The sequence below is a fragment of the Gopherus flavomarginatus genome, chromosome 22 (genome assembly GCF_025201925.1).
Source record: "Gopherus flavomarginatus isolate rGopFla2 chromosome 22, rGopFla2.mat.asm, whole genome shotgun sequence".
Classification (NCBI taxonomy): Eukaryota; Metazoa; Chordata; order Testudines; family Testudinidae; genus Gopherus; species Gopherus flavomarginatus.
Genome location: NC_066638.1, coordinates 11307223 through 11332815, shown reverse-complemented (window position 1 = coordinate 11332815; position 25593 = coordinate 11307223). Strand labels below are relative to the sequence as shown.

The 25593-nt window shown below is 55.2% G+C and overlaps 2 protein-coding genes across 4 annotated transcripts; one reads left to right on the top strand and one right to left on the bottom strand.

Annotated features, from left to right (window-relative positions):
• The first annotated feature begins 1626 nt into the window (after window positions 1–1626).
• Window positions 1627–7988, top strand: IFI6 (interferon alpha inducible protein 6). Its single transcript, XM_050932073.1, has 5 exons — window positions 1627–1779; window positions 4774–4880; window positions 6057–6119; window positions 6487–6648; window positions 7188–7988. The coding sequence occupies exons 2-5, from the start codon at window positions 4808–4810 to the stop codon at window positions 7292–7294; spliced, it is 405 nt and encodes a 134-aa protein (XP_050788030.1). The 5' UTR covers window positions 1627–1779; window positions 4774–4807; the 3' UTR covers window positions 7295–7988.
• A 2571-nt stretch (window positions 7989–10559) lies between these two features.
• On the bottom strand, window positions 10560–22081 carry LOC127038983 (ryncolin-1-like). Of its 3 annotated transcripts, none has more exons than XM_050932062.1 (8): window positions 21811–22081; window positions 19403–19543; window positions 18357–18410; window positions 17032–17067; window positions 15640–15773; window positions 14403–14532; window positions 13522–13656; window positions 10560–11659 (listed from the first exon to the last, which is right to left on the bottom strand). In XM_050932062.1, exons 1-8 carry the CDS (start codon window positions 21911–21913, stop codon window positions 11412–11414), a joined length of 981 nt encoding a protein of 326 aa, XP_050788019.1. In that variant the 5' UTR covers window positions 21914–22081; the 3' UTR covers window positions 10560–11411. The 3 variants fall into 3 exon arrangements, with proteins under 3 accessions (XP_050788019.1, XP_050788020.1, XP_050788021.1); XM_050932063.1 differs by having other exon boundaries at window positions 15640–15767; XM_050932064.1 differs by having other exon boundaries at window positions 21934–22081.
• Between the last annotated feature and the right edge of the window lie 3512 nt (window positions 22082–25593).

Genomic DNA, 25593 nt, shown 5'->3' with positions numbered 1-25593 from the left:
AAAAACATTAGAATGTATTACTGGTATGCAAAACCTTAAATTACCGTGAATAAATGAAGACTCAGCACAGTACTTTTGAAAGATGCCAAAGCAGGGGATAGCTGAGTGGTTTGAGCATTGGCCTACTAAACCCAGGGTTGTGAGTTCAATCCCTGAGGGGGCCATTTAGGTAACTGGGGTAAAAATCTGTCTGGGGATTGGTCCTGCTTTGAGCAGGGGGTTGGACTAGAGGACCTCCTAAGGTCCCTTCCAGCCTTGGTATACTATGACCCCTGTAATAAAGGACAAAAGGCACCTGTGTCAATAATACAAAGAACAGGAGTACTTGTGGCACCTTAGAGACTAACAAATTTATTTCAGCATGAGCTTTTGTGAGCTACAGCTCACTTCTTCATATGCAATAATGTCATCTGATGCCTGTGGAAAAGAAAAGCCATTAGTTAAAGTGACCCTGCAGCCAATGTTCTCTCTAATTTGTCCCATCCTTGTGTGGAATGAATGTTATGTGTACCAATATGGAGGTGATGTGTAGTGGGGGTAGGGCCAAGGGTTGTGGGAGGAAGCTTAGGGTAGGGGGATGAGGACTCTGGCTGGGGATGCAGGCTCTGGGGTGGGGCCGGGGATGAGGGGGTTGGGGTGCAGGCTGCCTGGGGCTACAGCGGGAAGAGAGGACTGCCTCCAGCCCTTTCCCCAGCCGCAGGAGCCCGTGGGAGAGGCATCTCTCCTCTCTGTGCTGCTGCCCCGGGGCTGGGGGAGTCACTGAAACTCGGCACACCCTAAGCTCGCCTCTCACCCCACATCCCTGAGTGCAGTGTGCATGGCTGCACACCTTGGAGGGAATGTAGCCTGCAGTGATAGCATGATGGGCTGGCTGTGCATCATCCCAGCAACTCCATATCACAGGAATGGTTTTAGGGTGACCAGCTGTCCCGATTTTATAGGGACAGTCCAGATTTTTGGGTCTTTTTCCTATATAGGCTCCTATTACCCCCCACCTCCTGTCCCGATTTTTCACATTTGCTGCCTGGTCACATTACTTTGTTTGCAAGTATCACAGTGATCCCCCCCACCCCCATACACACACTGCAGATTCCCCCGGAAGCTTGTCTGCAGAGACAGCTGAGTGCTGCTGCGGCTGTTTTGGAGAAGGGAGGCTCCCAGCTGCCAACACTGGGGCTGGAGGGGCAGCTCCCACTGCTGAGTGGGGTCTCGGGGAGGCAGCTTTTGCACCCATTCGAGCAGCTGTGGGCGGAGCCACCATCCCCACTGTTAGGGTGTCCAGCTCTGGGAGGGGATGGACTGTCGTGCGAGCAAATGTACTGACGGGGGAGGGTAAAAGTTTGCAGGATCTGGTGCAAAAGGGGGAAGTGGAAGTACCCAAAGTGCTGCCAGGTACAAAGGGAACAAACTGGAAGTAATGGGGGTGGGGGGGAGATGTTCTCTCCCAGTGCTAGTGACCGTGACTTGTATCATAGGAGGTAAAATGTTTGTAAGTAGACGTGCTTTTTAAATGGGTGAGGTCCCTTTAAGCATAAGTTTCAGTTTCCTGGACTCGTTTATTTCCTTCTAGCGGAAAGTGAAGAGCCTGTCGAGGAGAGAAACGAAACTGGGGGGACACGAAACAAACAGCACCAGGGGAAGAGCTTGGGCGAAGGGGTGGAGCAAAGAGAAGGGGATATAAAGGGGCAGCTGGCTGGCTGGCTTGGGTCCTCTAGCAGCTGCATCCTGATCTGCAGGGAGGTATCTTGTCCTTGGCTCCACTGGGTACAGCTGTGCAAGGTAAAAAGGAGGCGCAAGCTCTCTGCTCAGTAAGGGGGTAAATGCAAGGTCATTGCATGGAGCTGGAGAGAGGGACTCTGGACTGAGAAGAGAATTGAGGATTTTAAACTCGTAGGAGTGACATCTGGGGTTGGGAAGGAATTTTCCCTTGGGTCAGGTTGGCAGAGACCCTGGGATTTTTTCTTGCCTTCCTCTGCAGCATGCGGCACGGGTCACTTGCAGGTTCAAACTTGTGTAAATGATGGATTCTCTGTAACTTGAACTTTTAAAATCATGATTTGAGGACTTCAATAACACAGCCAGAGGTTGGGGGATCTGGTCCATTATAGGGGTGGGTGGGTGAGGTTCTGTCACCTGCAATGTGCTGGAGGTCAGACCAGATAAGTGGTTCTCAAATAGGGGTATTGGTGCCCCTGGGGTACTTGAGGTATTCCAGGGGGCACTCAATCATCTAGATCAACTAGGGGGATACAGTCTCCAGGGCAGAGGTGGGTAAACTTTTGGGGCTGAGGGCCACATCTCGGTGGGGAAATTGTATGCAGGGTCGGGACAGGGGCTTGGGGTGCATGAGGGATGTGGGGTGTGGGAGGGGGTGTGGTGTGCAGGAAGGGGCTCAGGGCAAGGGATTGGGGCAGAGGAGGGGTATGGGGTGTCTGAAGGGGCTCAGGGAAGGGGGTGCAGGAGGGGGCTTAGAGCAGGGGTTGGGTGCAGAAGGGGTGTGGGGTAATGAGGGGTCAGGGAAGGGGGTTGGGATGCTGGAGGGATGCAGACTGCGGGAGGGGGCTCAGGGCAGGGGGTTGGGGTGCAGGAGGGGTGTGGGGTGTATGAAGGGGCTTAAGGCAGGGAGTTGGGGTGCACAAGGGGGCTCAGGTAGTGGGGGTGCAGGAGGGGTGCAGGTGCATGAAGGGGCTCAGGGCAGGGGGTTGGGGTGCGTGAGGGAGTGTGGGATGTGGGAGGGGGTGTGGTGTGCAGGAAGGGGCTCAAGGCAAGGGATTGAGGCAGAGGAGGGGTGTGGGATGCACAAGGGAGCTCAGGGCAGGGGGTTGGGTTGCAGGAGGGGTGTGAGGTGCAGGCAGGGGGCTTAGGGCAGGGAGTTGGGGGAGCCGGGGTGCAAGCAGCTCTGGCAAGCACCAGAGCCAGGGCAGGCTCCCTGGCCCTGGACTCATGCCGCTCTAGGAAGCACTGCGGCCCCTAGAGGAAGTGTGTGGGTGGGCGAGGGTGGCGGAGGGCTCCGCATGCACTGTCCTTGCTACGCCTCCAGGGACCTGCCCCACAGCTCTCATTGACCGCGGTTCCCCATTCCTGGCCAATGGGAGTTGTGGGGGGTGGTGCCTGGAGGGAAGGGCAATGCATGGAGCCCTCTGCCCCCCGCCCAGGGGCTGCAGGGACGTGGTGCTGGCTGCTTCTGCAGAGCAGCGCGGGACCCATGGTGCCACAGGGAGGCAATCCCGTGGGCCGGATCCAAAGCCCTGAGGAGCCAGAGCCGGCCCGCAGGCGGTAGTTTGCCCACCCCTGAGCTAGGAGAAGTCTCTGGACAGGTTTCGGGGAGTTGCAAGTGCGTGGCTGGCATTATGGGGTGGCAAGCAGGGCATTGTCCCCCTACCTGGGGCTCAGGCTTCTGACAAGGCTGACGCCTGACAAACAGGCTCAAGTATCACCCTGAAATGTACGTACAATATTTATATTCCAGTCGATTTATTTTATAATTATATGGTAAAAACGAAAGGCAGCAATGTGCCAGGAATGGTGTGGCTGTGACGCTTCTGTATTTTTATGTCTGATTTTATAAGCAAGTAGTTTTTAAGTGGAGGTGAAATTTGGGGTACGCAGGACAAATCAGCCTCCTGAAAGGGGCACAGGAGTCTGGAAAGGTTGAGACCCACTGGACTAGTTAATCACCAGGGCCAGCTCCAGGCCCCAGCATGCCAAGTGCGTGCTTGGGGCGGCATGCCGTGGGGGGCGCTCTGCCGGTTGGCGGGAGGGCGGCAGGCAGCTCCGGTGGACCTCCCGCAGGTGTGCCTGCGGATGGTCCACTGGTCCCGTGGCTCCGGTGGAGCATCTGTGATGAACTAGGAATGTTCTTAATGTTTTCAATGAATACTGTGTTGGTGCCTCAGTGTCCCCATGGCAGTTCTTAAGTATCTGGCAGAGCAAAGGGCCAATGCACCTAAATCCCTGACACTCTGTCTCCTAGCAACTGATGGCCTGGGCCCCTCCTCTGCAAAGGTGCCAGCTGAAGGTGTTGGAGACAAAGAGATCAGGTGACCTCGTGGGCCGGGAAAGGAGCTGAGCAGAGAGGAGGGGCTGGAAGGGGTTGTTAGTCTGGAGCTGGCTGAGGGCAGACGGGGGGGTCTGGCTCACTGCCCCCCAGAATGGACCCGGCCGAGGGGTCTGGTTCGCTGTATCTGCAAGCTCTGTTCTGCAGGAGGTCCACCGGAGCCGCGGGACCAGCGGACCCTCTGCAGGCACGCCTGCGGGAGGTCCACCGGAGCCGCGGGACCAGCGGACCCTCTGCAGGCACGCCTGCGGGAGGTCCACCGGAGCCGCGGGACCAGCGGACCCTCTGCAGGCACGCCTACGGGAGGTCCACCGGAGCCAGCGGACCCTCTGCAGGCACGCCTGCGGGAGGTCCACCGGAGCCACGGGACCAGCGAGCGGCAGAGCGCTCCCTGCAGCGTGCCGCCGTGCTTGGAGCGGCGAAATGGCTAGAGCCGGCCCTGCTGATCATGATGGTCCCCTCGGACCCTAAAGTCTATGAGACATGAGTCTGGCTCATAATGCCCAGCCCCAAATCAGCTTGTTCTTCCAATGTGTTTGTGGTACCTTCTGTGGAATACTCTTCTGAGAGCTTGGGAACCCTTTGGGGAAGGCTAGCGTTTACCTGTCATCTCTAGCAGAGGGCAGTTGTGCGCACACACGCCTCCCTCCCCCCATTGACTGGCAGCAGTGGAATGATAACAGGGTGGAGGGCTGGTGTCACTTTTGTCCCTGCAGGTGCCTAGCAGGAAGAAAACCCCCCTCGGGCGCCATGTGGCGACAATCCCAGCTTCTCTTCCTGCTGTGTCTGGTTCTGTCCAGTGGCTCTGCTGACCGGTTGAGAGGTACGTTTAGTTTTGCTTATTTCCATTGGCCCCCAAAATCAAAATCCGCTTGGTGCGGAGGCCAGGTGCTACATGGACAGACAGCGCTGGGGACTGTGCCGCTTCTGCTTTCTCCTTGCCATGGGCAACGGCATTGATGGCACAGAGGAAGCTCTGCCATCGCCCTACCCTGGAAGTGAGTCCCCATGGCCTGTGCAGTCCTTGCTCCCTTCCCTGCAGACCCGTAAACGCCCACATGTGTGCGATGGATGCTTGTGTGATAGGCACCGTCGTCGCTATAGCATCATAGGCTTGCATAGTGTCTTAGAAGTGGCCTAGCAGCACTTGAAGCCTTAACTAGAGCCCCATGACGGCTTCTCTTCTCGGGAACTCCCAACTTCCTGAGAGTTTCGAGACCTGGCCTCTGCCCAAAAATTTGTTTTGCTTGGTTTTTTTTAAATGTTTTTTCTTTGGTGACAAATCACAGCTCGTCGTCTTCTGAGCACAAGAAGAGGGGTGGGGGAAATACTCTTGTGACCTTTCTTTAGAGCATTGAAACCCAGGGCATAAAGTGCAGAACTCAGAGACCTGATCCTGCCGGTGGATCGCTGCTCCCATGTGGATCCTCGCGCTGGATCAAGCCCTAGGTGTGGAACTAGTTCTCACTTAGATGCACTTCTGGGTGTTCCAGAGAAACCTGGCTTTGATTGGACCAGTGTGGCAAGTACAGAAACAATAGCAGAGGGAATTGTCACACAGATAAGGGGTGGGGGGAGCTGTCCGATACCGTGGTGTTTGTGGTATTAAAGGCTGTGTTGTGATAAATATGCACAAGAGTTACAGGTCCTGAGCCCAACTTTAACTGCAGCCTTTTCTGGCTGGAAGGCCTGATGGGTCAGCACTCAGATCACTGCTTCATCCAGGAAAACATGGAGACGAGGTCCCTACCTCTTATAGTTTATAATCTAGGGCACTACCTCTGCACCCAGAGAAGTCACCGGGGGCTCGGCATGAGTGTCGGTGTTCCCATGCATGGATCCAACTGCAGGATTGTGGCCTAAACGAGCCTCTCTCCCCATGCCAGAATCCGTTCTGATTTTGTATGTGCAAAAATAAAAACCAATGCCCCCCCGCCATGCCCTCTCTAACCCACAAGCCCCAGTAATGCTCAAACTGTTTCTCTGTCATTCTCTTTAGATGATGAAGAGGAGGATGGCTGCACACTAATAGATGCTCTCCCATACATGGTCGTGGGAGGAGGTGGGTTATTAATGCCCCTCCCCAATGGAGGCCGGGGGCAGGGGAGGGAGAAGGCAGAGGAAAAGTGCATGACCCCGGAGCAGTCCCATCCATACAGCCCAGGGTAATCGTAAATGGTTTTGTAGCAGGATGAGCGTGTGTGTGCTGAGTTTATTCGTTCTCCTCACAGCACAAGGTGAGGATGGGAGGGGAGAGCAGGTGAAGTCTAATGCTGCAGACAGTCCTTAACATACTATATGACCCCGTGTCAACCAAACAGGGCCTTCCTCCTCTGTGGTGAATGCCTCGCTCGGGCTGGGTGGTTTGAGCTTCGAAAGGGGGCTGAAACAGAAACGCCTCTGATCTAATCTGTCTCTCTGTGCCCTAGCTGCTCTGATGTATGCAGGACCAGCCGTGCTGGCTACGTTGGGGTTCCAGGCCACCGGCATAGCAGCCGGCTCCGTGGGCTCCTGGTTGATGAGCTGGTCTGCCATAAGTTCGGGAGGCGGCGTGCCTGCAGGGGGAGTCGTGGCCACGCTCCAGAGCCTCGGTAGGTGGGACGTGCCCCATGCAGGGAACACTTCAAACCCAGCGTGGGCTTTTAAAGAGCTTATTCTCCTTTCATTTGCCTCTTTCACTCAGGATCGCTAGGATGGGGAGTGGTTTGGAAGAAGAGCAGGGGGCTGGGAGTCATGGCCCTTGGGGAGGCGGGGGGGCTTTTAGTACTAGAGGTCCCAACTGAGACCAAATGCCCCTCTTGCTACATGCAGCACCGGTATGGTGAGAGAACCCCTGCCCCGGGGAGTTACCGTTCTAAATAGCCAAGGCGGAGGGTTGGAGGGCAGCAGAGACAGAGTGGCAGTCACTTGCCCCAGGTCATGTACAGCGGAGCCAGGAACAGAAACCAGGAGTCGTGATGCCCGCTCGTGAAACAGGTGAGGTCAGATTGGGACCCTGTGACTCTCCCTTTATCGACAGAGCCCAGGCCGGCTTCTGTCCTGGATAGTGCGGATGTTGGATCTGTTCCCTGTTCGCCGCCGGATTGACTAGGGTCTGCGCTGGCTATTCACTAGCCTGTGTTCCTTCCAGGGGCCCAAGCAGGCAGCGTGGCCTGGGGGTCGATCGGCTCCAGGCTGGGCTACACTGCCCACCAGAACTTCATCTGCGGCAAGAAGCAGAAGTCCAAGAAGCAGTAATCGCCCTCCCCTCGCAGCTCTCCTCTCGCCGGTTGTTGGGAAAGCTCCCTCTGGGCTCGCCACACCGAGCCTGGACATGGGCGTGGTTTGACTTCTGTATTTGGGGGAAGGGGTGTGATGTAATTCTCAAGCGGTTTGCTCTAATTCCTACTGAAATCAATAGACGCGTTTGGCCAGGTCTACACTACCCATTTACTGCGGTATAACTATGTCCCTCGGGTGTGAAACATCCACACGCCTGAGCAACACAGCTATACCAACCCCCCAGTGGGGTGTCTGGACGCAGGAGAGATCTGGATGCATAGGGGCTTGTTGGGGGATTCCGGGTGCAGAGGAAATGGGATTCTGTGGGGAGGGGGTCCAGGTGAAGGTAGTTGGGGCACAGCAGGGTGGGTCTGGGTGTGGGGGTGCATCTGAATGCATGGGGGTTGGGTGGACCAGGGGAGGGCAGCTCCCTGCACAATGACCCTTTCCCCCCATCCCCCCATGGAGTGATGGGGGGTGGGGAAGCAGCTTTGGAGGGAGGGGGTTGCCAGAGGTGGTTGGTGCAACCATTAAATGGTTCCCTGAAGAAAGTGCCGGAACAGTGTGTGGCTATGGAGTTTAACCTTTCTGGGCTGGGGAGGGGAGACAGGCCAGCAGCCTACAAGAGGCTGCAGAGGAAAAATTAAAAGTAAAATAAAACCATGTTTGCGACAGGAATCTGGATAGTCGTGTTGATTGACCGCACAGTGCATGTCCATCATTCACCAGGCTGGCAGCAGCATGAATGACAGAGGAAGTGCCCAGGGCTTCCTGCGTCACACGGTTCCTGTGGTGCTCTAAACAGTGCATGATGGAGCGACTGCTTGGCAATAATGAGTATGCCGTGCACCAGGCTTCTTCCCCTGGAGTGCACCCTCCACCCCCAGCTCAACAGCAATCCTCTCTTCCCAGCCCCCACCCAGCTGGTCTGCCTGGCTCTGTCTCCTCAGGGAAGAGGACTAGTCACTGCTCTTCTGTTCTCCCCTTTAACACAGCCCCGTCCCTGTAGGGGAAACTGACCAGCACAGGCAAGTGCCCTGTGTCACCCGCTCACGCCCACCCCAAGTTCCTCTGTGTCCACCCAAGGCGGGGTGGTAGCAACTCCTCCCCTGGTGCCTTGTACCTGCGGATCAGTGTCACTTTCATCACATGGGGCTGGGGACCCAGCTCCTGGCATCACTTCTCCCTTCCACAATGTTCCTCCACGGGGAGGAAGTAGGAAGCAACTTGGCCTCGTATAGTGTAGGGGGGCACTGCCCCCCATCTACCTCCACCCGCACTTCCTACCCTATGAGCCTGGGCCCTTATTGAGGGCACCAGTGTGGCACTTAAGGTGATTCCATTTTTGTTCGTAGCTACTCCAGGGCAGGATCACTGCTCTGCCTGTCTGTCGCTCCCACTGGGGGCTGGTCCACACTACGGGGGGAAATCGATCTTAGATATGCAACTTCAGCTACGTGAATAACGTAGCTGAAGTCGAAGTATCTAAGATCGGATTACTCACCCGTCCACACCGCGCGGGATCGATGTTCGCGGCTCCCCCTGTCGATTCCGCAACTCCGTTGGGGTTGATGGAGTTCCGGAATCGATATAAGTGCGCTCGGGGATCGATATATCGCGTATAGATGAGACGCGATATATTGATCCCCGAGCAATCGATTTTAACCCACTGATACAGCAGGTAGTCTGGACGTAGCCTGGAGTGGCTAATACTCCTTCTCTCCGGTGCCTGCAGCCCCTAGACATGCACAGGGTCTTACATGAGTTTCAGTGCAAGACTGCGTGGACCCACTCCACATAACAGGAGTGGTGGCCCGTACATCCTGCATGAGTGCCTGTTCTCTGGCCTGGCCACTGAACTGTTCATGTCCCGACCCTTCAGCAGCCAAAGGGCACCAGCAATCATGAGCCCAATCCTGCAGGCCTCGTGGGCCACCCTCCTTCGGCAGCCAATGAATGCAACAGCAGCACCCCCCCTTTGCTCTGATGGGAGGAGCAAGGGACGGAGTGAAGGGACCACCCACCAGATAAACCCTGCTGATGACTGCCTTTAGAAACCAGAGTGCAATTTAGATAGAGAAATGAGTCATTCGCCTGGCAAGCTCCAGCATCTTGGGAGTTCTCCGGGGTCTTCACTTTCTGTAATGAGACTGTATCGCCTTTGTTCTGCAGTGCCCCACCCACGTTTTCTGACCACTGCAGGAGCTCGGGTAGCCAGTGAAGGCTGGTGTTTACCATGCGACTCCCTGCAAGGCATTGAGTGATTGCCCAAGGTCCTGTGCAAGACCGGGCGGAACTGCTACACAAGTGAATGCTCCAAAGATCCTTCATACCGTTTCGGTTTCCATGGAAAACGGATAGTGATTCCTAGGAGGAGTGCAAAGCTCAATCCCCCCCGAGGACAGATGTAGCAATGTAGCATAGCTTGTTTAATTAGATGAGCTGGTAAGAGACGCTGAACATCACTGCTCCATCAGCTGCCTCTTTTTGTGGCACCTCCCCCATCCTCGATCCCTCTCCTTTCAAATGATAAACCCCCATGCATAGGGCTTATGGGCAGGACTGCTGTCAGTTACGCCGCTGTAACTCTGGTGTTACACCGTTCTAGCAGATGAGAATCTGGCCCCTTGTTTGCACCTGTTGTCGGGAAAGCAGCAAGCCTCCAGTGTGTGAATGCTGCCCAGTGGACCCTCCAAAATCCCTGCGATCTTAATGATCGATATTGCCTCGTTGTTTACTTCTACCTGCTCTCCCATCTATTGTCTCTTGTCTTAAACGTAGATTGGAAACCCCTGAGGACAGGGACTTGTCTTTTCTTGTTTGTTCGGTGCCCGGCACAGCAGGGTCATGGCACGTGGCTGGGGCTCGTAGACGCTACAACGAATGATGTGACGCCTGCTGGTTGCAGTCAAACGTTTTCTCCTGTAAAATGATCTGAGATGGGGTTGGGGGTTTAAGATAGAGCCAGTTCGATGGCGTTCATCCTTTCGGTCTTATTCTGCATGTGCATTGGGGGTGCTTATAGCAAGAGCTTCTCTAGGGAGATTCCTAGCCTGTTCTGCATTCGGGACCCTAGAAATCAGCGAGGCTGGAAAAGGCTTTCATGGCTCTCTTTTCTTCCTCCTGGCCTGAGCAGTGCCACGTAGAAACAACGTGCAGGCTTACCTAATGTAAACCAGGCTGGGTCTCAATCTCCAAATCTTTTGCAGAAGGCCTGAATAAAGCTTTGGGTGAAAACGTGTTCTAAACATCGTAGGTGCTTTATTTTCCAAAGAATAAGAAAAGAGAAATACCAACGTATCCGCAAATCACCATGGGGCGCAGGCTGGTTGGGTCAGTTCTCAAGCTCTGAGCACCCTCCACGGGGGCCAGACTCTTGAGATGTCGGCTGCTCCCTCTGCACTTCGTATGGCCAGACTTTGCACGGAGGTCTCTTGAAAATCTGACCACAATGGTGGAGGCCGAGCCCTGCTGAAAACTGGCTATTGGAGATGGTAAAATACCAGCTGGGGGTCCTCAAAAGGGCCTTCGCTGGGGTAGCTTGGCCTTCAGACAGAGTACAGCTCAACTCGGAGGGAATTACTTTGCCACATGGGCCGTGTTTAATAAAGTAACACTTTGCATTTCTGTAGCAACCCCCACCCTAGGATCTCAGAGCCCTTTGTGTATTATATTGAGCTGTGAGATGGGCCAGTATTCTCACCTGCATTTTACAGCAGGGGGAAACTGAGGCAGAGAGCAGGGCAGCAGGTCAGTGGGAAAAGAGGCCAGAAGTCTTGACTCCCAGCTAATCTTTCCCAGAGCAGGACATGCAGGGGGTTAAGTAAGTAGAGCGCTCATTGGTCCCTCCAAGGAAAAGAAGGAGCTGAGTAGGGGGGTGTGCTCTCCTGCTTTAGCCCCTGGGGGATACCGCCTGCAGGGCTAGCACCTGGAGAGGAGATTGAATTGCAGGCTGCTGTACCACAGCAGCACGCGAGATCCTGGCTAATGGCAAGTTCCCCGTTTACTAACCCCGCAGAAGGGCTGTTCAGTCAGTAGGTCCCTGGGGAAGGTTCCCTGTAGCATCAGTAGAGCCCCCAGAGAGAGAGGCTGCCTACTGGGGCCGTATTTTCATGTCCACATATTTGTAAGAGTAGTGGTGCCCCTTCCCGGTGGACCAGTTGATCCCGTTGGCGTAGGAGCTGTGTTCACCTTTGAGGTACAGCCCGTTGAGGTTGGAGGAGTGGCACTGCCCATACCACCAGCCGCCTTTGTACAGGATGGCACAGCTGCCCCCAAAGGTGTCGTGGTCTTTGTCCCGCGTGGAGAACCCCAGCCGGTTGTGGCCCGAGAGAGAATCTCCTGCGAAAGGAGGAAGGGAAATTCACACAGGGCTTGGCCTGCAGCATCTTCATTCCATGCCAAACTCACGGCCTTCGCATGAGGGCAAAGGCTTTCCCCAGTTGGAGTCATAACAAAGCACCTTGCCTCTAGGTCACCACTTCAAATCCCACCCCAGTCTCTTTGCATATTATCATTCATTAATAGACAGTATCATGTCTGGGGCCCTGATTTCCACCTTGCACAGTCATTCACACTTGTGCAAAGACTCACACCGGTCTGATCTGGTAGTGGTTTGGTGTAAACACTGACCCAAGGTGCAGGGACAACGGAGAATAAGGCCCTAGTCCTGTAGTCCTCCCCCTGGTGTGAAATGAGTTTGGTGGGTCTCAGGAGACAGGCGGTGCCCGTACGCCACTGGAGCCCTCAGCCCCACTCACACCCTGGCTGGAACTAGCACCGGCCCAATAACATTTACTAGATGAATTTTGCTACGTTTTCCAGATAGTCACCTAGAAATTCCCCTTCCTCCCCCAGTTCTAGTTGGAAACTCTCAGCAGAGAAGCCAAGGCCTGAGCAGCCCGTGGACACTGGGCTGCCTTCCCACTTCTAGGGCTGGTCCCTCCAGGTCTGGGCTGAGGCACTTTGGACATGCAGTGGGGAGGGGGGATGCGCCTGCAGACCCCGCCCCAACGAGACCTGGTGTGTAGACATGCTGGGGCTCTTCACCGGTGCTAACAGAGTCAGAGTGGAGGGCTGAGGAATCCTAGCCCTGCCTCCCCACCTTGTGCAGCTGGATTTTATCCTTGGGAATCACCAGTGGTGGCTTTCCTATGTGATAACCCCCCAGCAGCCTATCCCCACTTGAGGCGTCTCCCCCAGCCAGGTGGGGAAGGTGCTGGGCCTCGCCAGGTATCCTTGTGATCGAGAAATCCAGTCGGTAGCTTACAAACTCAGGGGATGTCAGCACGGCAGCTGGGCGCTGTGATTCCCGGCACAGGTAGAGGCACGCTGGCTTTGCTTGAGGTCGCACACTAGAAGTAGCCGTGTGGCCACGGCTGCCCAGCCAGTGGCTCAGGCCACACGCCTAGTATGTACCCCGGTGGGGCAGCATCCGGAGGCCAGCTCCAGAAGCTGCTGCCACACGGCGGTTTTTAGCACACGAGGTTGAGCGGAGTTGGCGTCTGTACATCCTCCCGGGATTCGCACCCGCAGCCGCAGTGTGGGCATACCCTGCGCCCTCAACTTCGTAAAGTTTCACCAATGGTCATGGAGGCGAGGAGAAGGGAGGGCACTGACAGGATCCAGCGAGAGTGGTTCCCCCACCCAGCTTTGCTAATGGGATCCTGACCTGCACGTACCCTCCTCCTCTTCCTCCAGGGATGGGCTCCCCCAGCCAGCCCTGCAAACGCGCCTCAGGCCTGTAGCAGCCCCTTCTGCCCAACAGCTGTTACTGCTCCTCTCCCACGGTCTGGTGGGGCGGCTGCTATTGCTTTTTCTGTGACTTGCTCGGTTACCCTTGTCCCTAATGTTCTGACATTGTGTCTTGGGACGACTGCAAGCTTGGGGACAGATCCTCAGCAGCCCTTACTCCAGTCTTACGCCAGGGAAAGGCTTCCCCTTGGTGACTAGCTAGCCTCATGCAACTAAGCCTTCCCCGTCCGAAGATCTGGGCTCCGCCACCAGAGAGGCCACTGGTCTGAGGGCCTCAACCCTGCATTAGAGGTTAAAGCTGCTACCACGAGCTGAAACGCTGTGGCACAGCTGCCAGGCTCTGCTCAGGTGGGGCCGAGGCGTGTAATAGCAAAGGGGGTGCCGCCAGCTGGCCCCCGCTCACCCTGCAGCGGCAGGCAGGCCCAAGTGGAAATCGCTCAGTAACTCACCCATGGTGCCATCCAAGTAGGAGCCCAAGGCGAGCGTGTAGTTTTCCCTTTCGCTCAGCATCTTGAAGCTGCTGTACTTGGCAAACGTGCTGGACTCATTGAAGTCCCTGGCCTCAATCCGCAGCTGGTAGGTCCCTGACGTCGAAAGGACAGCAAGGCATCAAAGTCCCAGCATTGCTGGAGAGAGCGGCCGTGGCCCCAGACCAACGCAGGAGCTAGGATCGCCATGGGAAGATGCAGTCCCCCTGCTGGTTAGGGGCAGCCTGGGGACACAAGGATGGGAAACCCCAGAGGAGGTGGAGGTGGGAGTCTCCCCGGAGCCCGTGCACTAGGGTGCTTTACAGGAGGGACTAGGGGCCGTGATGCCATGGTGGGGAACCAAGCCCAGGAAGCACCCGTGTCTGAAAAGGCTCTGGATTTTCATGATCACACCAGCTCCGAGCCATCTCCTTTTGGAGCTCACTAGCTACCACCGAGCTCTGTTTGGGGTTAACCCTTTCTAGGAACCCTCCCCAGCATGCTTTGCGGCTAGTTGGCCCTTTAAACTCGGGGGCAGACAAGCCGTTCGAGCCTGGACTTCTCTTCTTTCCAGAGGGGGATTTGGTAGCGGCCTGTCCCAGGAGGAGGGGGCGCTCAGAAGGGTACGTGCTGTTTGCACTTACAGCCAAACTGAACTGGCTGCATGGGCAGCAGCGAGCAAGTTGCTGCGTTGGTTTCAAAGCTGATCAGGAAAAGTCAGTGTTAACTCCCTGGACCAGATCCTGATCCTTGCTATGCTTGGGTAGATCTGGGGTAGCTCCGCTAAAGTCAGTGATTTTACAACTCAGTCCAGCCTTCCCCTGCTGTTCCCTTCTCAGCTGGGTGGCGAGAAGTCTCCTTACCAGTGCTGGTGAGAAGGTGGATGTTGTCGTTGCCCAGCCAGAACTCCGATGCTTGGTTCCCAAAGCCTCTCTTGTAGGCCTCCCAGCCCCGATAGAAATCCACCGACCCGTCCTGGCGCCGCTGGAACACCTGGAAGGCAAGGGGCAGGTCACTCCCAAACTCAGCGAGCCCTGGGGAGCTGGGCAGGACCCAATGCTGCTGCTGAAGCTGCAGGTGGGGGAGTCTCCCAGTGAGTCCAATGTCCACCCTTCAGAGGATCTCAGGGAACAGTGAACAGCCATCTCCCCACTGAAGGATCTTACGTGGTGCCTACCGCCAAGGGGCACCAGCTGGGACCGGCCCCTAGACTTCCCTCACTACAGACACAGGGCTGTGGCTTGAGGTAAAGGACTAGCACCCAGCATTTCAAAGCACTGAATAGCTGGGAGGGGGGCAGGGAGCTCACCCTTGCTCTGGGGGAAAGGAGACTAATGAGCTCCCCTGGGCTTGTTCAGCCCTTAACGAGGCGCATCTGTAAGGTTTGCTCTGCCTGGAGAGGGCGGTTGGGAGCTTAGAAAGGGAAAACAGGGCCCTGGAAGGGTTGGTGACCAGGGCGAAGGCTGCTATGCCCCCAAGACTGCTGACCACACAGACAGATCACCCAAGCGGGAGGCAGGCTCTGGCCTCACTGCCCCTGCTGTTGCATGAACCAGCTGTCAAACGGGGTGCCCCAAGCTGGAGTGAGACCTTAACTGAAGACAGCTGATAAGCCAAGTCCCAAAGGGCTGGCTGCAGAAAGACTGTTGAAGAGACAGGCCATCTCTCTGCTCTCTGATTCCCTTCCCCGGCAAGGGAAAGAGGGAGACAAGGCCCACCCTCTTGTTTGTTCTGTCTGGAGAACCCCTCGTGCACTGCAAACAGTGGGAGGATGTTATCAAGAACATGGCCTGGGCTCTGGTGAGGACTCTGGGGAGTCTCAGCCCCCACATCCGCAACTGCTAAGGCGCTGAGCAACTTGGCAAGATTGGCTACCTGGTGCCTACATGAGAGACAAGCTCTTCTGAAAATCTGACCTGAACTCCCCTAACCGGGACCTGCAGCAGAGTCTTCAACCTGGTGTGTGGACTGGTCACTAGAGGGGCCACAGACCCACTCTGTGCAATGGGGGGGTGGTAACACCAAATAGATGGAGGAATGTGTGGGGAGGTGTATTTCCTCCTGCATCCCCTGCCCTGCTTGAGGGCTAAAAGGACTCACCAGCCAGCCCCCTCCATCCGTTTCCATGTCACAGAAGACGGTCAGCGTTCTCCCTGGTTCGGGGTGGATGGTGTACCAGCCGCTCAGCCCCTCACCCTGCTCCAGCAGCTCCTTGCAGTTCCTAGCACCTGCCCCTCGGGAGAAACACCAGTTGGGTGAGTTCGTTATGGCCAAGGCAGTTAGCAATGTGCGATCCAACACAGGGGTTGGGATGCGGGTGGGGGTCCCAGAGCACCAGCCACTCTGTCTTGGATGACCCGGGGAGCTGGGCAGGACCCAATTCTGCTGCTGGAGCTGTGGGGGGATCTCCCAGTGAGTCCAGTGTCCATCCCTCAGATGATCTCAGTGAACAGCAAACAGCTGTCTCTCCACTGAGGGGTCTTATGTGGTGCTTGCTGTCTACCCTGAGCAGTGGGAAGAATGAATGACATTGGCTTTCACAGCCATCTGCTGGCTGACTGATAAACACACCCCAGTCAGGGACTTTCAGTGCTGGGCAACTGATTTTTCCGTTCACTGGCTGAAAATGAAAAATGTCAGAAACTTTCTGGCAAATCGAAAAGTCAAAGAAATGTTCGGTTTGGATTGAACAGAAGGTTTGTTTGGATTTGATGCTGCGTTGTTGAGGCCATGTTGGTCCCGTGTTTAGAGTTTGACCATTTTGAAACGTTAGGCTGTTCTGAATAAAACGAAAGGAAATCTGGAAACAAAAACGGCAGTGTGAACCAAAAAATCCGAGCGTTCCTTTAGAAAGAGTCAAAATGACATGTGGTGTGGGGGTGGGGAGGTTGACTGAAATAATTCGGCAAAAGCAACAACAATTCTGGAAACACTTTGGTGTCCCCTAAGCTGCATTTTTCATAGAAAAGGCAGTTGCCCGGCTGTAACTCAGAGCTAGGCCCTGGCTGTGAGGGCTTGGGATATACAGTAGCTGGGAGGGTTCTCTCCAGCTGGACTAAATGAACACCTGAGGGTGAAATCAGAACTGCAGGTGGTGAGGGTAGAGTGAGGAATGAACTAGCTCCTGCCTGGCTGTTTCATGCTGGAGCTGATGGTAGATGCATTTGAGGGGCCTTAACTGAGGTTTAATGGTGCTCTGGGTCTCTGATGCTAGAGAAAAGGAAGGAAAATGGTCTTAGATGGGGCAGCTGTGTTTGGTGGGGCCTTGGGACGTTGTTTGGGGGAGGCTGGACTCTCTCTTGGTTGGTGGCTTCACTTCATGCTATTAAATTGCAGCTAATGGAGTTACTCCCTTAGCTGGGGTGGTAGCATCCTGTGCTTTTGGTGTGGGAGGTCCCAGGTTCGATTCTCTATGGACGGCCTGTGGCATCTGTGTGTTCACAGCCATGTTGGTGCGCGAGGGTAGGGTTTGAGGCTGAGGAAGGCGTGTACCTTGCTGCTGAGAGCTGGCAGAACTGCTGGCTTCTCCTGAAGGAAGAGAGAGAGAGTCATTGGTGAGATGGGTGCATCCGACAGCTGGGCAGTGAGGGGAGGGCAGAGGTTGCCGCATGCTCTGGAGAAGGGTGGCTCTCAAATGTCACCTTGGGGTGGTGAAAGGGCCTTGCCAGGATGCTAGCAGCAGTGTGGACCTCTGTGAGGCCAGGCTTTCACCCCCAGCTGTTAAGTCCTTCTCCCCATGTAGGGTAGTGACAATGTCTCTTCTCCAGAGCAGAGGCAAGGAAGGTGACTAGCCCTGGGAATGCAGCACTCAGACCTGTTTGCAGGCATGTAATAACCTTAGTCCCAGATTTGGACCTTAGCGTCCAAAATATGGGGGTTAGCATGAAAACCTCCAAGCTTAGTTACCAGCTTGGACCTGGTACCTGCTGCCACCACCCAAAAAATTAGAGTGTTTTGGGCACTCTGGTCCCCCTGAAAAACCTTTCCTGGGGACCCCAAGACCCAAATCCCTTGAGTCTCACAACAAAGGGAAATAATCCTTTTTCCCTTCCCCCCTCCAGGTGCTCCTGGAGAGATACACAGACACAAGTTCTGTGAATCCAAACAGAGTGAATCTCCCTCTCTGTTCCCAATCCTGGAAACAAAAAGTACTTTCCTATTCCCCCAGAGGGAATGCAAAGTCAGGCTAGCAATTCAACACACAAATCTCCCCTTGATTTTTTCCTCCCACCAATTCCCTGGTGAGTACAGACTCAATTTCCCTGAAGTAAAGAAAAACTCCAACAGGTCTTAAAAGAAAGCTTTATATAGAAAGAAAGAAAAATAAGTACAAATGTTCTCTCTGTATTAAGATGGTACAACACAGGGTCAATTGCTTAAAAGAATATTGAATAAACAGCCTTATTCAAAAAGAATACAAATCAAAACACTCCAGCACTTATATTCATGCAAATACCAAAGAAAAGAAACCATAGAACTTACTATCTGATCTCTTTGTCCTTACACTTAGAAACAGAAGACTAGAAAGTAGAACTACTTCTCCAAAGCTCAGAGCAAGCAGGCAGCCAGAAAACAAAGACAAAGACACTCAATTCCCTCCACCCAAAGTTGAAAAAATCCGGTTTCCTGATTGGTCCTCTGGTCAGGTGCTTCAGGTGAAAGAGACATTAACCCTTAGCTATCTGTTTATGACAAGGCAAGAGTCTAGATGTGTCAAGAGAGTCAGCAGGGTGCAGCCAGGGGATAGAGCACTGAGTCCTCCCGAGGGGCCCAATCCTGCATCCCGTCCTGCCCCCACAGAGTCCCATTGAAGTTACCTTTGTCTCCTTTGGGTCCAGCCTTCCCCATTGCCCCAGGGGAGCCCTTCTCGCCTGAAGAAAGAGAACAGAGGCATGGACCTGGTTCCCTTTATTGTGCCTTTAGCGCTACCTATAACAGCGTATAAGAGCCAGGTGATGCAGACGGGGAGCTGGGGGTGAGGAGCAGGCTGGATGGAGATTTCTAAGGGGACACGGAGCCTTTTGCTTCTAGGTCCTGGGTTCAAATCCAGCCCTAGTGGGTATCATTTATTGGCTCGGGTGAAATGAATGAGCCGCTCAGTCCAGTTCGTGGTGGACGGGGGTGTCCGTGCTAGAAAAAATACCAGAGGCCAAGGATTGGGCAGGCCAAGGTGCCACATCTCTCACCCCCAGCTAGTCTCTGTGTACGTGGTTCACTCGCTCACGGAAGGGATATTGTGTCAGCGTTTTAGTGGCAGAGACGACCAGCCAAGATTTGCTGGGCACAGACTCCTCGCCAGCTCTCTGACATTTCTGCTGCACATTATCTTGTCCCCACTGCCTCTCTGGTCCAGGCACAGTATAGGCTCTTGGGGGCAGGGACTGTCTGGACAGCCCCCAGCCCCTTCCTGCTCTGACAAGCCTGAGAGCGCAGACTGCACTGCAGAACTCAAACCTGGATTCTGCAAACCTGTCTGAAACTTTCCCTGCCCAGGCCAAAATATAACCCCAACCTAAAAGCTGCTTTCTGTGGCCAGGCCTGCTGAGCTCCTCAGTCCAGCCACTCAGCCTCCCCGGTGCGTGTCCCTGAGGAGTTCTCTGTTCTGGTGCAGAGCTCTAGGGCTGTGAGCGTCCTCAAAGCAGTGTCCTGCTGACCTCCCAGGAGGTGATCCCCTGCTCTCCATTCTTCTCCTTAACACCCTGCTCCCCAGCCTCTCTGAGCCCGTGCCGTACCTGTCGGGTGAGTTAGTGCCAAGCATTCACACAGAGTCTGCCCTTCTCTTTGTCTTGCCTGGGTACAGATGTCTGTCTGGCCTGCTTTATATTGAGGCTGTGATTGCCAAGTTCTGATAGTATCCTCTCACCTGGGGGCCCTTGAGGGCCTGGATCTCCTTTAGCCCCAGGTAGGCCATTTGTCCCTGGCATGCCTGGCATTCCTGGGATCCCTGGCTGGCCCTGGAAAAAGATCTTCTTGTCCGCTCCGCACCGGGATAATTCCTTCAGCTCTGAAAGAGGCAGAGAAGCAGGCTGCAGTGAGGAGAGCAGGCACGCAGTGTGGTGGTGTCCTGAAGGTATCGATAACAGCACAGCATGGAGCCAGGAAGGGACCAGGGGAAAGGCTCATGCACCTGGGGGGATGCTGAAACCGCAGGATCACGTTTAGCCACTAGGTGTAACCTGGGCTGGTACCCGGCAGACCTGGTCGCGTAGTCGAGTATCTTACAGGGAACTCTTCTCTTGTCTCTCTCCATAATGGAAGCGCTGTAGCCTGCTGCCCGTCCATATCTGGTACCACAGCCTGACCTGTTAGAAGCAGCCCTGCGACCTCCCATGTACAAGGAGTACGTGACACTGGGATTTGGCAGGAAGCATGAAGGGCCAAACTGAACAGTCAGGGCTGGGGAGTCTGCCCAGGTCTCTGCCCTCGTTGGCTAAGGGATGTAGTTGGCCATGGTGACTGGAAGGAAGCAGCTTGATCAGGAGGCCAAGAGTGAGATTCCCCACCACCCCACACACTAAGACTAGAATTAAACATCCCCAGACTGGAGGGTCAAAAAGCACTTGGCAAATGTGGATAAATTAAACCTGAACTCTCAGCGTGCAGATTGGGGAAACTGAGGCACACGGAGACTAAGTGCCTGGGCACCAGATGACACAACAGACCGGTGGTGGAGCCAGGAATCAATCCTAGTTCTTCTGACTCCCACCCTGTGCTTTCACTCCTAGATATCACCCTGCTCATCTGATATGGACAGCATATTGAGAAGCAGGGGTGGGATTGGAGAACATCTGCCCATTTTAACGTAATAATTAAAGCCTGTATTGGGGGAGGGGAGAGAGCTGGAACTCACTGGAAAGTGGGGATGGGCTCATCACAACACCCCTGGCTATTTTCTGAGCCCCCAAAGACGTTCTAGGCATCTCTCCAATCAAGTCATGAGACTTTCCCTGCCCCAGTGGGTTCCCAAGTGATATTTAACAGTATCGAACAGGTGAAGGTCCTAACTAGACTAAGAAGGAGTGAGTGTGTGTGTGTGTGTGTGTGTGTGTGTGTGTGTGTGGTGGGGGGGGGAGTGAGAAGCAGGACAAACATGGCTGGGTTGCTGTCACCTGGTGACATGATCAATATATCTGTGCTCCTTGGATCTGTGGGGTGGTGGGGATGGGCAAGTGTTGAGGAGAAGGGAGACAGGCCGAGGAGAATGAGGCTGGTGTCTGACTTCAAGGAGAGAAGTATCATTAGCCACATTTGGCAGATGGGGAAACCGAGGCACACAGTGATTCAGTGACTTGTCCAGGGCCATACAGAGAGTCAGAGGCTAGAGCTGGAATGGTCCAGATGCCCTGCTTCATCCTCTGCCTGTTAGACCACAGTGACCACAGTTGATACTTTCTTAGGGTGACCAGATGTCCCGATTTTATAGGGACAGTCCTGATTTTGGGGGCTTTGTCTTATATAGGCTCCTATTACCCCCCACCCCCGTCCTGATTTTTCATACTCGCCGTCTGGTCACTCTGTACTTTCTAGACAGGACACTTAACCTCTGGGTTCACTCCTCAGTTCCTTGCTATCAAGTTCAAAACGTCCCCTACACATCGCTCCAAGGAATTGCTTCCTGGGCAGCGTCTCTGCGCTCCCCAGACAGAGCCCACCCCCCCCGGGTCTGCTAGCTGCTCGGCACCTGCAGCAGGGAACCCAGCCCACGGTGCTACCTCAGGATTAGTTGCCGGCTAGGAGAGGCTGACAGTCGGACGCGGAGGTGAGCCCTGCTAAACCCAGCCATGCATGAACCTCTGCTCCAGCTAAGGTTGGGATTGCTTCAGTCAGCTCCCCCCACCATCACTGGGGCTATGGATGTCTCTCCCTGCCTTCCCCCACCCATGGGGCTGCAGGTGTCTCCTCCTGCTTCCCCCACCCATGGAGCTCCCCGCCTCCTTACCATTATTCTGATCCAAACCCCTCTCGGGTCTGGCCCTTTCTATGGGCTCCAAGGGGCTTTGCCTCACCTTTCAGGGCAGGGAAGCATCCTGCCTGTCCAGCGGGGAGCTCCTCAGAGATACGGCTGCCCCAGCAATGTCTCACTGCGGCTCCTCCTCAGAGCCTGCTCCCTGCCACAGCCCATGAGCGTTGGACTGAGTTTGGCTCCCAGTTTGTAGAACAAAACCCCACAAAGGGATCCCCAAGGGTGCTGAGTACCCCCTGCCCCCACTGACTTCAATGGGAACTGCGGGCTTTCAGCTCTGCCCTGGATTCAGCACCCCAGCTACTCACGTGCACAGCAGCCGGACTCTGTCTCCTGGGCAAAGCCTGCCCTGGGGCCCGGGGCAGCCAGCAGGAATGCCAGGGCGAGGAGAAGGCCCATGCAAGACTTCATCTTGTTCCCCACGTCGTTACCCCTCGGGATGCCTCTCTGATCCGGGACTGCTCTGCTGCCTTTCCTGGCTAGGAGACCGTAGGACAGCCAAACCCTTGTGTTGCGTAATGCCTGTTCTGCCCAGGGGCCAGTCTTCCTCAGTGAGCGTGTGGCGCAAGAGTTGGGCTCAATGGTTCCTGATAGCTACGGATAAGGCTTACTTCCTGGAGCCAAACACGAGGGCGCTGTGTGATATCTCGCTATCAGTGAGCCTCTGTTTGTGCTTTCGGCCCAACTAAATCCCCTCTGCTGTTTCAGGCAGCTGGAGGGTTCTTCTGAACTTCCTGTCCTGAGTTGTTATGTGGTGCTGATCATGCTGTTGAACAGCTGCTGCACTCCACCCTAGAGGTGGCTGCATTCTGGTGGTTGGTAAGTTCGTTCCTGTTTGAAAGGCAGCCTGGCTCGCAGGAATGAGGTCAGGACTGGGTGCCCCAGAGCACCTGAATGCTAATCTTGGCTCTGCCACTGACCCACTCAGAGGCCTTGGGCATCTCTCTTTCCCCATCTGTGAAATGGGTAACATGTGCTTTCCTGCCACCCTCCCTCTCAAAGCTGCTGTGAAATGGATGGTTCGCCGGGGTGTGTTAGTATTACATTTCTATGGTGCCTTTCGTTCCCAAGGACAGCATCTGTCTATCTAACATCTGGAACTTGTAAAGAACCTTTCACTACAGCCTTGGCCTTGGCAAACCACATAGACAGGCGCCCCTTCACACAGCCCATGCAGCCACATCTGGGGTGGAACGTGGTGGCTGTTTAACAGCGCAGAACAATCTACAGCGCACTTTAGGACAGGAAGTAAAGGAAATCTCATGTCCAACTGACATGCCAAGGAATATATTAGGGGAGCAGACTGCAAATGGGTCAGAACACCAAGCTTAACACCCCCAGCCCTGCAGAAAGTGCCATTGGACCTGGAATGACCACGCAGATCCAGGACCCCAGGTGACTGGCTCAGCACCAAGGGAAAGGGAAGAGCAGCACCCACACCACTAACCCCACCTCGCTTGCAGCACCGGAGTTTCCTTGAAGTCTGCTTAAGCACTGACACAGCCTGGAATGTGCTAGGAGCTGTACAAACACTCAGCCGAGCTCCCAGCCTGATGGGACATGGCTCCGGGTTCACACCTCTCCAGTGATGGCGGCGGGAGCATAAGGAGCCCTTCAGCTTCGGGGATCATTCCCCTCCCTGCGGAGTTCTGCTGCGCTGTGGGGTTCGCGGGGTTATTGATGCTGCACCAGGATTGAGCTTCCAGAACAGAGGGAGGGGGGAGGAGGAGCTGCCGGGGAGGAAATGCCACCAGCCAGTTGATGGGGAATCGGGGGGGCAGGGGGGTTTGCCTTAGCTCACAGTGCGGAGGGGTCTTTAGCTGCCCTCTGGCACAACCGAGGCAGCCCCGTCTGGGGCCGGAGGGGAGCAGGCTTTCATCTTGCTCTTGGTCCCAGCAGCGTAAATCATGAGCCCGCTCCATTAAAGTGTCTGGAGTGACACCGGTGCAAAGCCCATGCAAGGGGGATCAGAATCAGGCCCACATCGGCAGCCTCCTTCCAAGGTTCTGGTGCCATCCCCTTCCTCGAGGTGTCAGTGCCAGCAGGAGAAGCTTGTCTAGGAGCCATGGGTAGCGCTGCCCTTCTCCCCAGGGCTCACCTGCCGCAGAGGCGAACGCTCAGCTCAGCTGTGCCTGTTCACTTTTGTTCCAGGGAAAGCGATAGTGACTCGAGGGCGCCTGCTCACGAGCAGCCTCTCCGAAGAAAATGAAAGTGCGTCTCAGAGTGGCTTCTGGCCCGGGAAAAGCATCACTGCCCCCCACGTGGATCAAAATCCCCCTGCTGCCCCTTCACACCCTGCCGGAGGGTCTGAAACAAAACCAGAGTAGGCAGCTGGCTCCCACTGCAGCTACTTCTCCTCCGAGCCAGCACAATATCTATTGCTCCAGCCAGAGTGTCCCACTGGGAACGTTAACCAAACCTGAGAAATCTCATCAGCTGTAAGCTCCAATTTACAGATGGGTAAACTGAGGCCTGGGGTGCTGATGTGCTTTACGCAGAGTCCTGGCATGCGTCAGTGGCAGAGGTGGGAGTAGAGGCCCAAGCTTCTGCTTGATCCTGCCCCATTACCACTGTACAACAGCGGTCACTGGTGATAAGCTGTGACCTGCCCACTGTTGCGCTGGGAAAACCCCATGCACTCCCCACTTCCTCCTCCTAGATGCCTCTTGCTGTTTTGTTCTTTCTTACTCCATTGATATGATTGCAACACCCCTGCACAGCTGGGCTGAGGCGGATCCCTGACTGTCTGTTCCCACTGAACAAACACTGAATTTCTCTGTTTTTCCAAGAGCAGCAGCAATTGGCCCAGAGCCTGGCTGCTTTTTTGTTTTGCTCACTTGTGCATGCACCAGTCTTAACATCCGTCAGGGCATTTTGGGGACTTGTGGGGGGGGGAAGGGAGGCTCTGGGGCGGACTCCTCGGTGCAGCTTACTGGTTTTCTCGCTCCTGTCGCAGAACGCTACGGCCTGTGCTCACGCTGTTCCTTTGTTACTGGAAATATGTCAGCAATGCTACCCGGCAAAGTTGGGCCGGGGCAAAGTTCAGGGGCTGGGCGCAAACAGAAATCTGTAAAAGCAGCAAAGAGTCCCATGGCACCTTATAGACTAACAGACATATTCGAGCATGAGTTTTCATGGGTGAATCCCCACTTCATCAGAAATCTTTGTGTCCTGAGCCAGGGCAGGCCAGAGGAGACTGAAAGGGAAGTGGGTTTTTGTTCCCTTGTTAGGGGAGCTGTATGCAAAGTTCTGGTCAGCCCCAGCTCAGGTATAAGCCAGCCACTGGTGGGCTGAGGTTTGGGTGACGTTCATCACACCAGTGGTGCCACACACCCGCCCCCATGGCAGGTAGAGCCGGGGCAGGAGTAGTTTTGGTAGAACCGGAATGTTCTTGGGATGTTTATTTGGTTGCTCCTTGAATTGATAAGTGGTGGGCTTTCCTCCAGGTGAACCCAGGCTGTACCTGCTCTGCCGGTGTGTTCCTGGGAGCGTTGCTCTTTGCCCGCACTATTGTGGTGGACACCTGATCCCCCACCCAGCCCTCTCCTTCAGCCCCAGCCCAGGAAGTCCTCTTAACTCTGGAAAGTTTCCTTGAACCCAAAATCACAGGCCGTGTCTGACCAGGCCCCCACTGGCCATTTCACCCCTGGATGCAGATGTCCCTTCAGCCTGTGTCCAAGGGGTTCCCTGGAGGGAAGGACACCCCCGAATGAGGCAGTGCCTATACCCAGGGGGTGATGGCAGGCCCACCCCACCCAAGGCAGAACAGGTTGTTAGCACAATTAACCTGATAGGTGGCAACAGGATCTGGGAGCAAGCAGGCATAGGGTCCGGACCCGGCGCAATAGGCTGGCCCAGGATTCCCCACCAGGCTGTCTGGAGTGGCGTGAGGACAGCTGATCCAGGGGGACTTTGGTACCCTGGAAGGGGAGGACGATAGTGGCCTAGCCAGAGGGCTGAACCGCAAAGAGGGGGCATCCTGAGTTCTAGGGCTGAGGGGCACGCTGCGAAGAAGGGGGTGGCAGACTGGAGTGCAGCTAATCCCCAGATGCGGCCACAAGGAGGTGAGTGAACCCTGTGGCACAGGGACG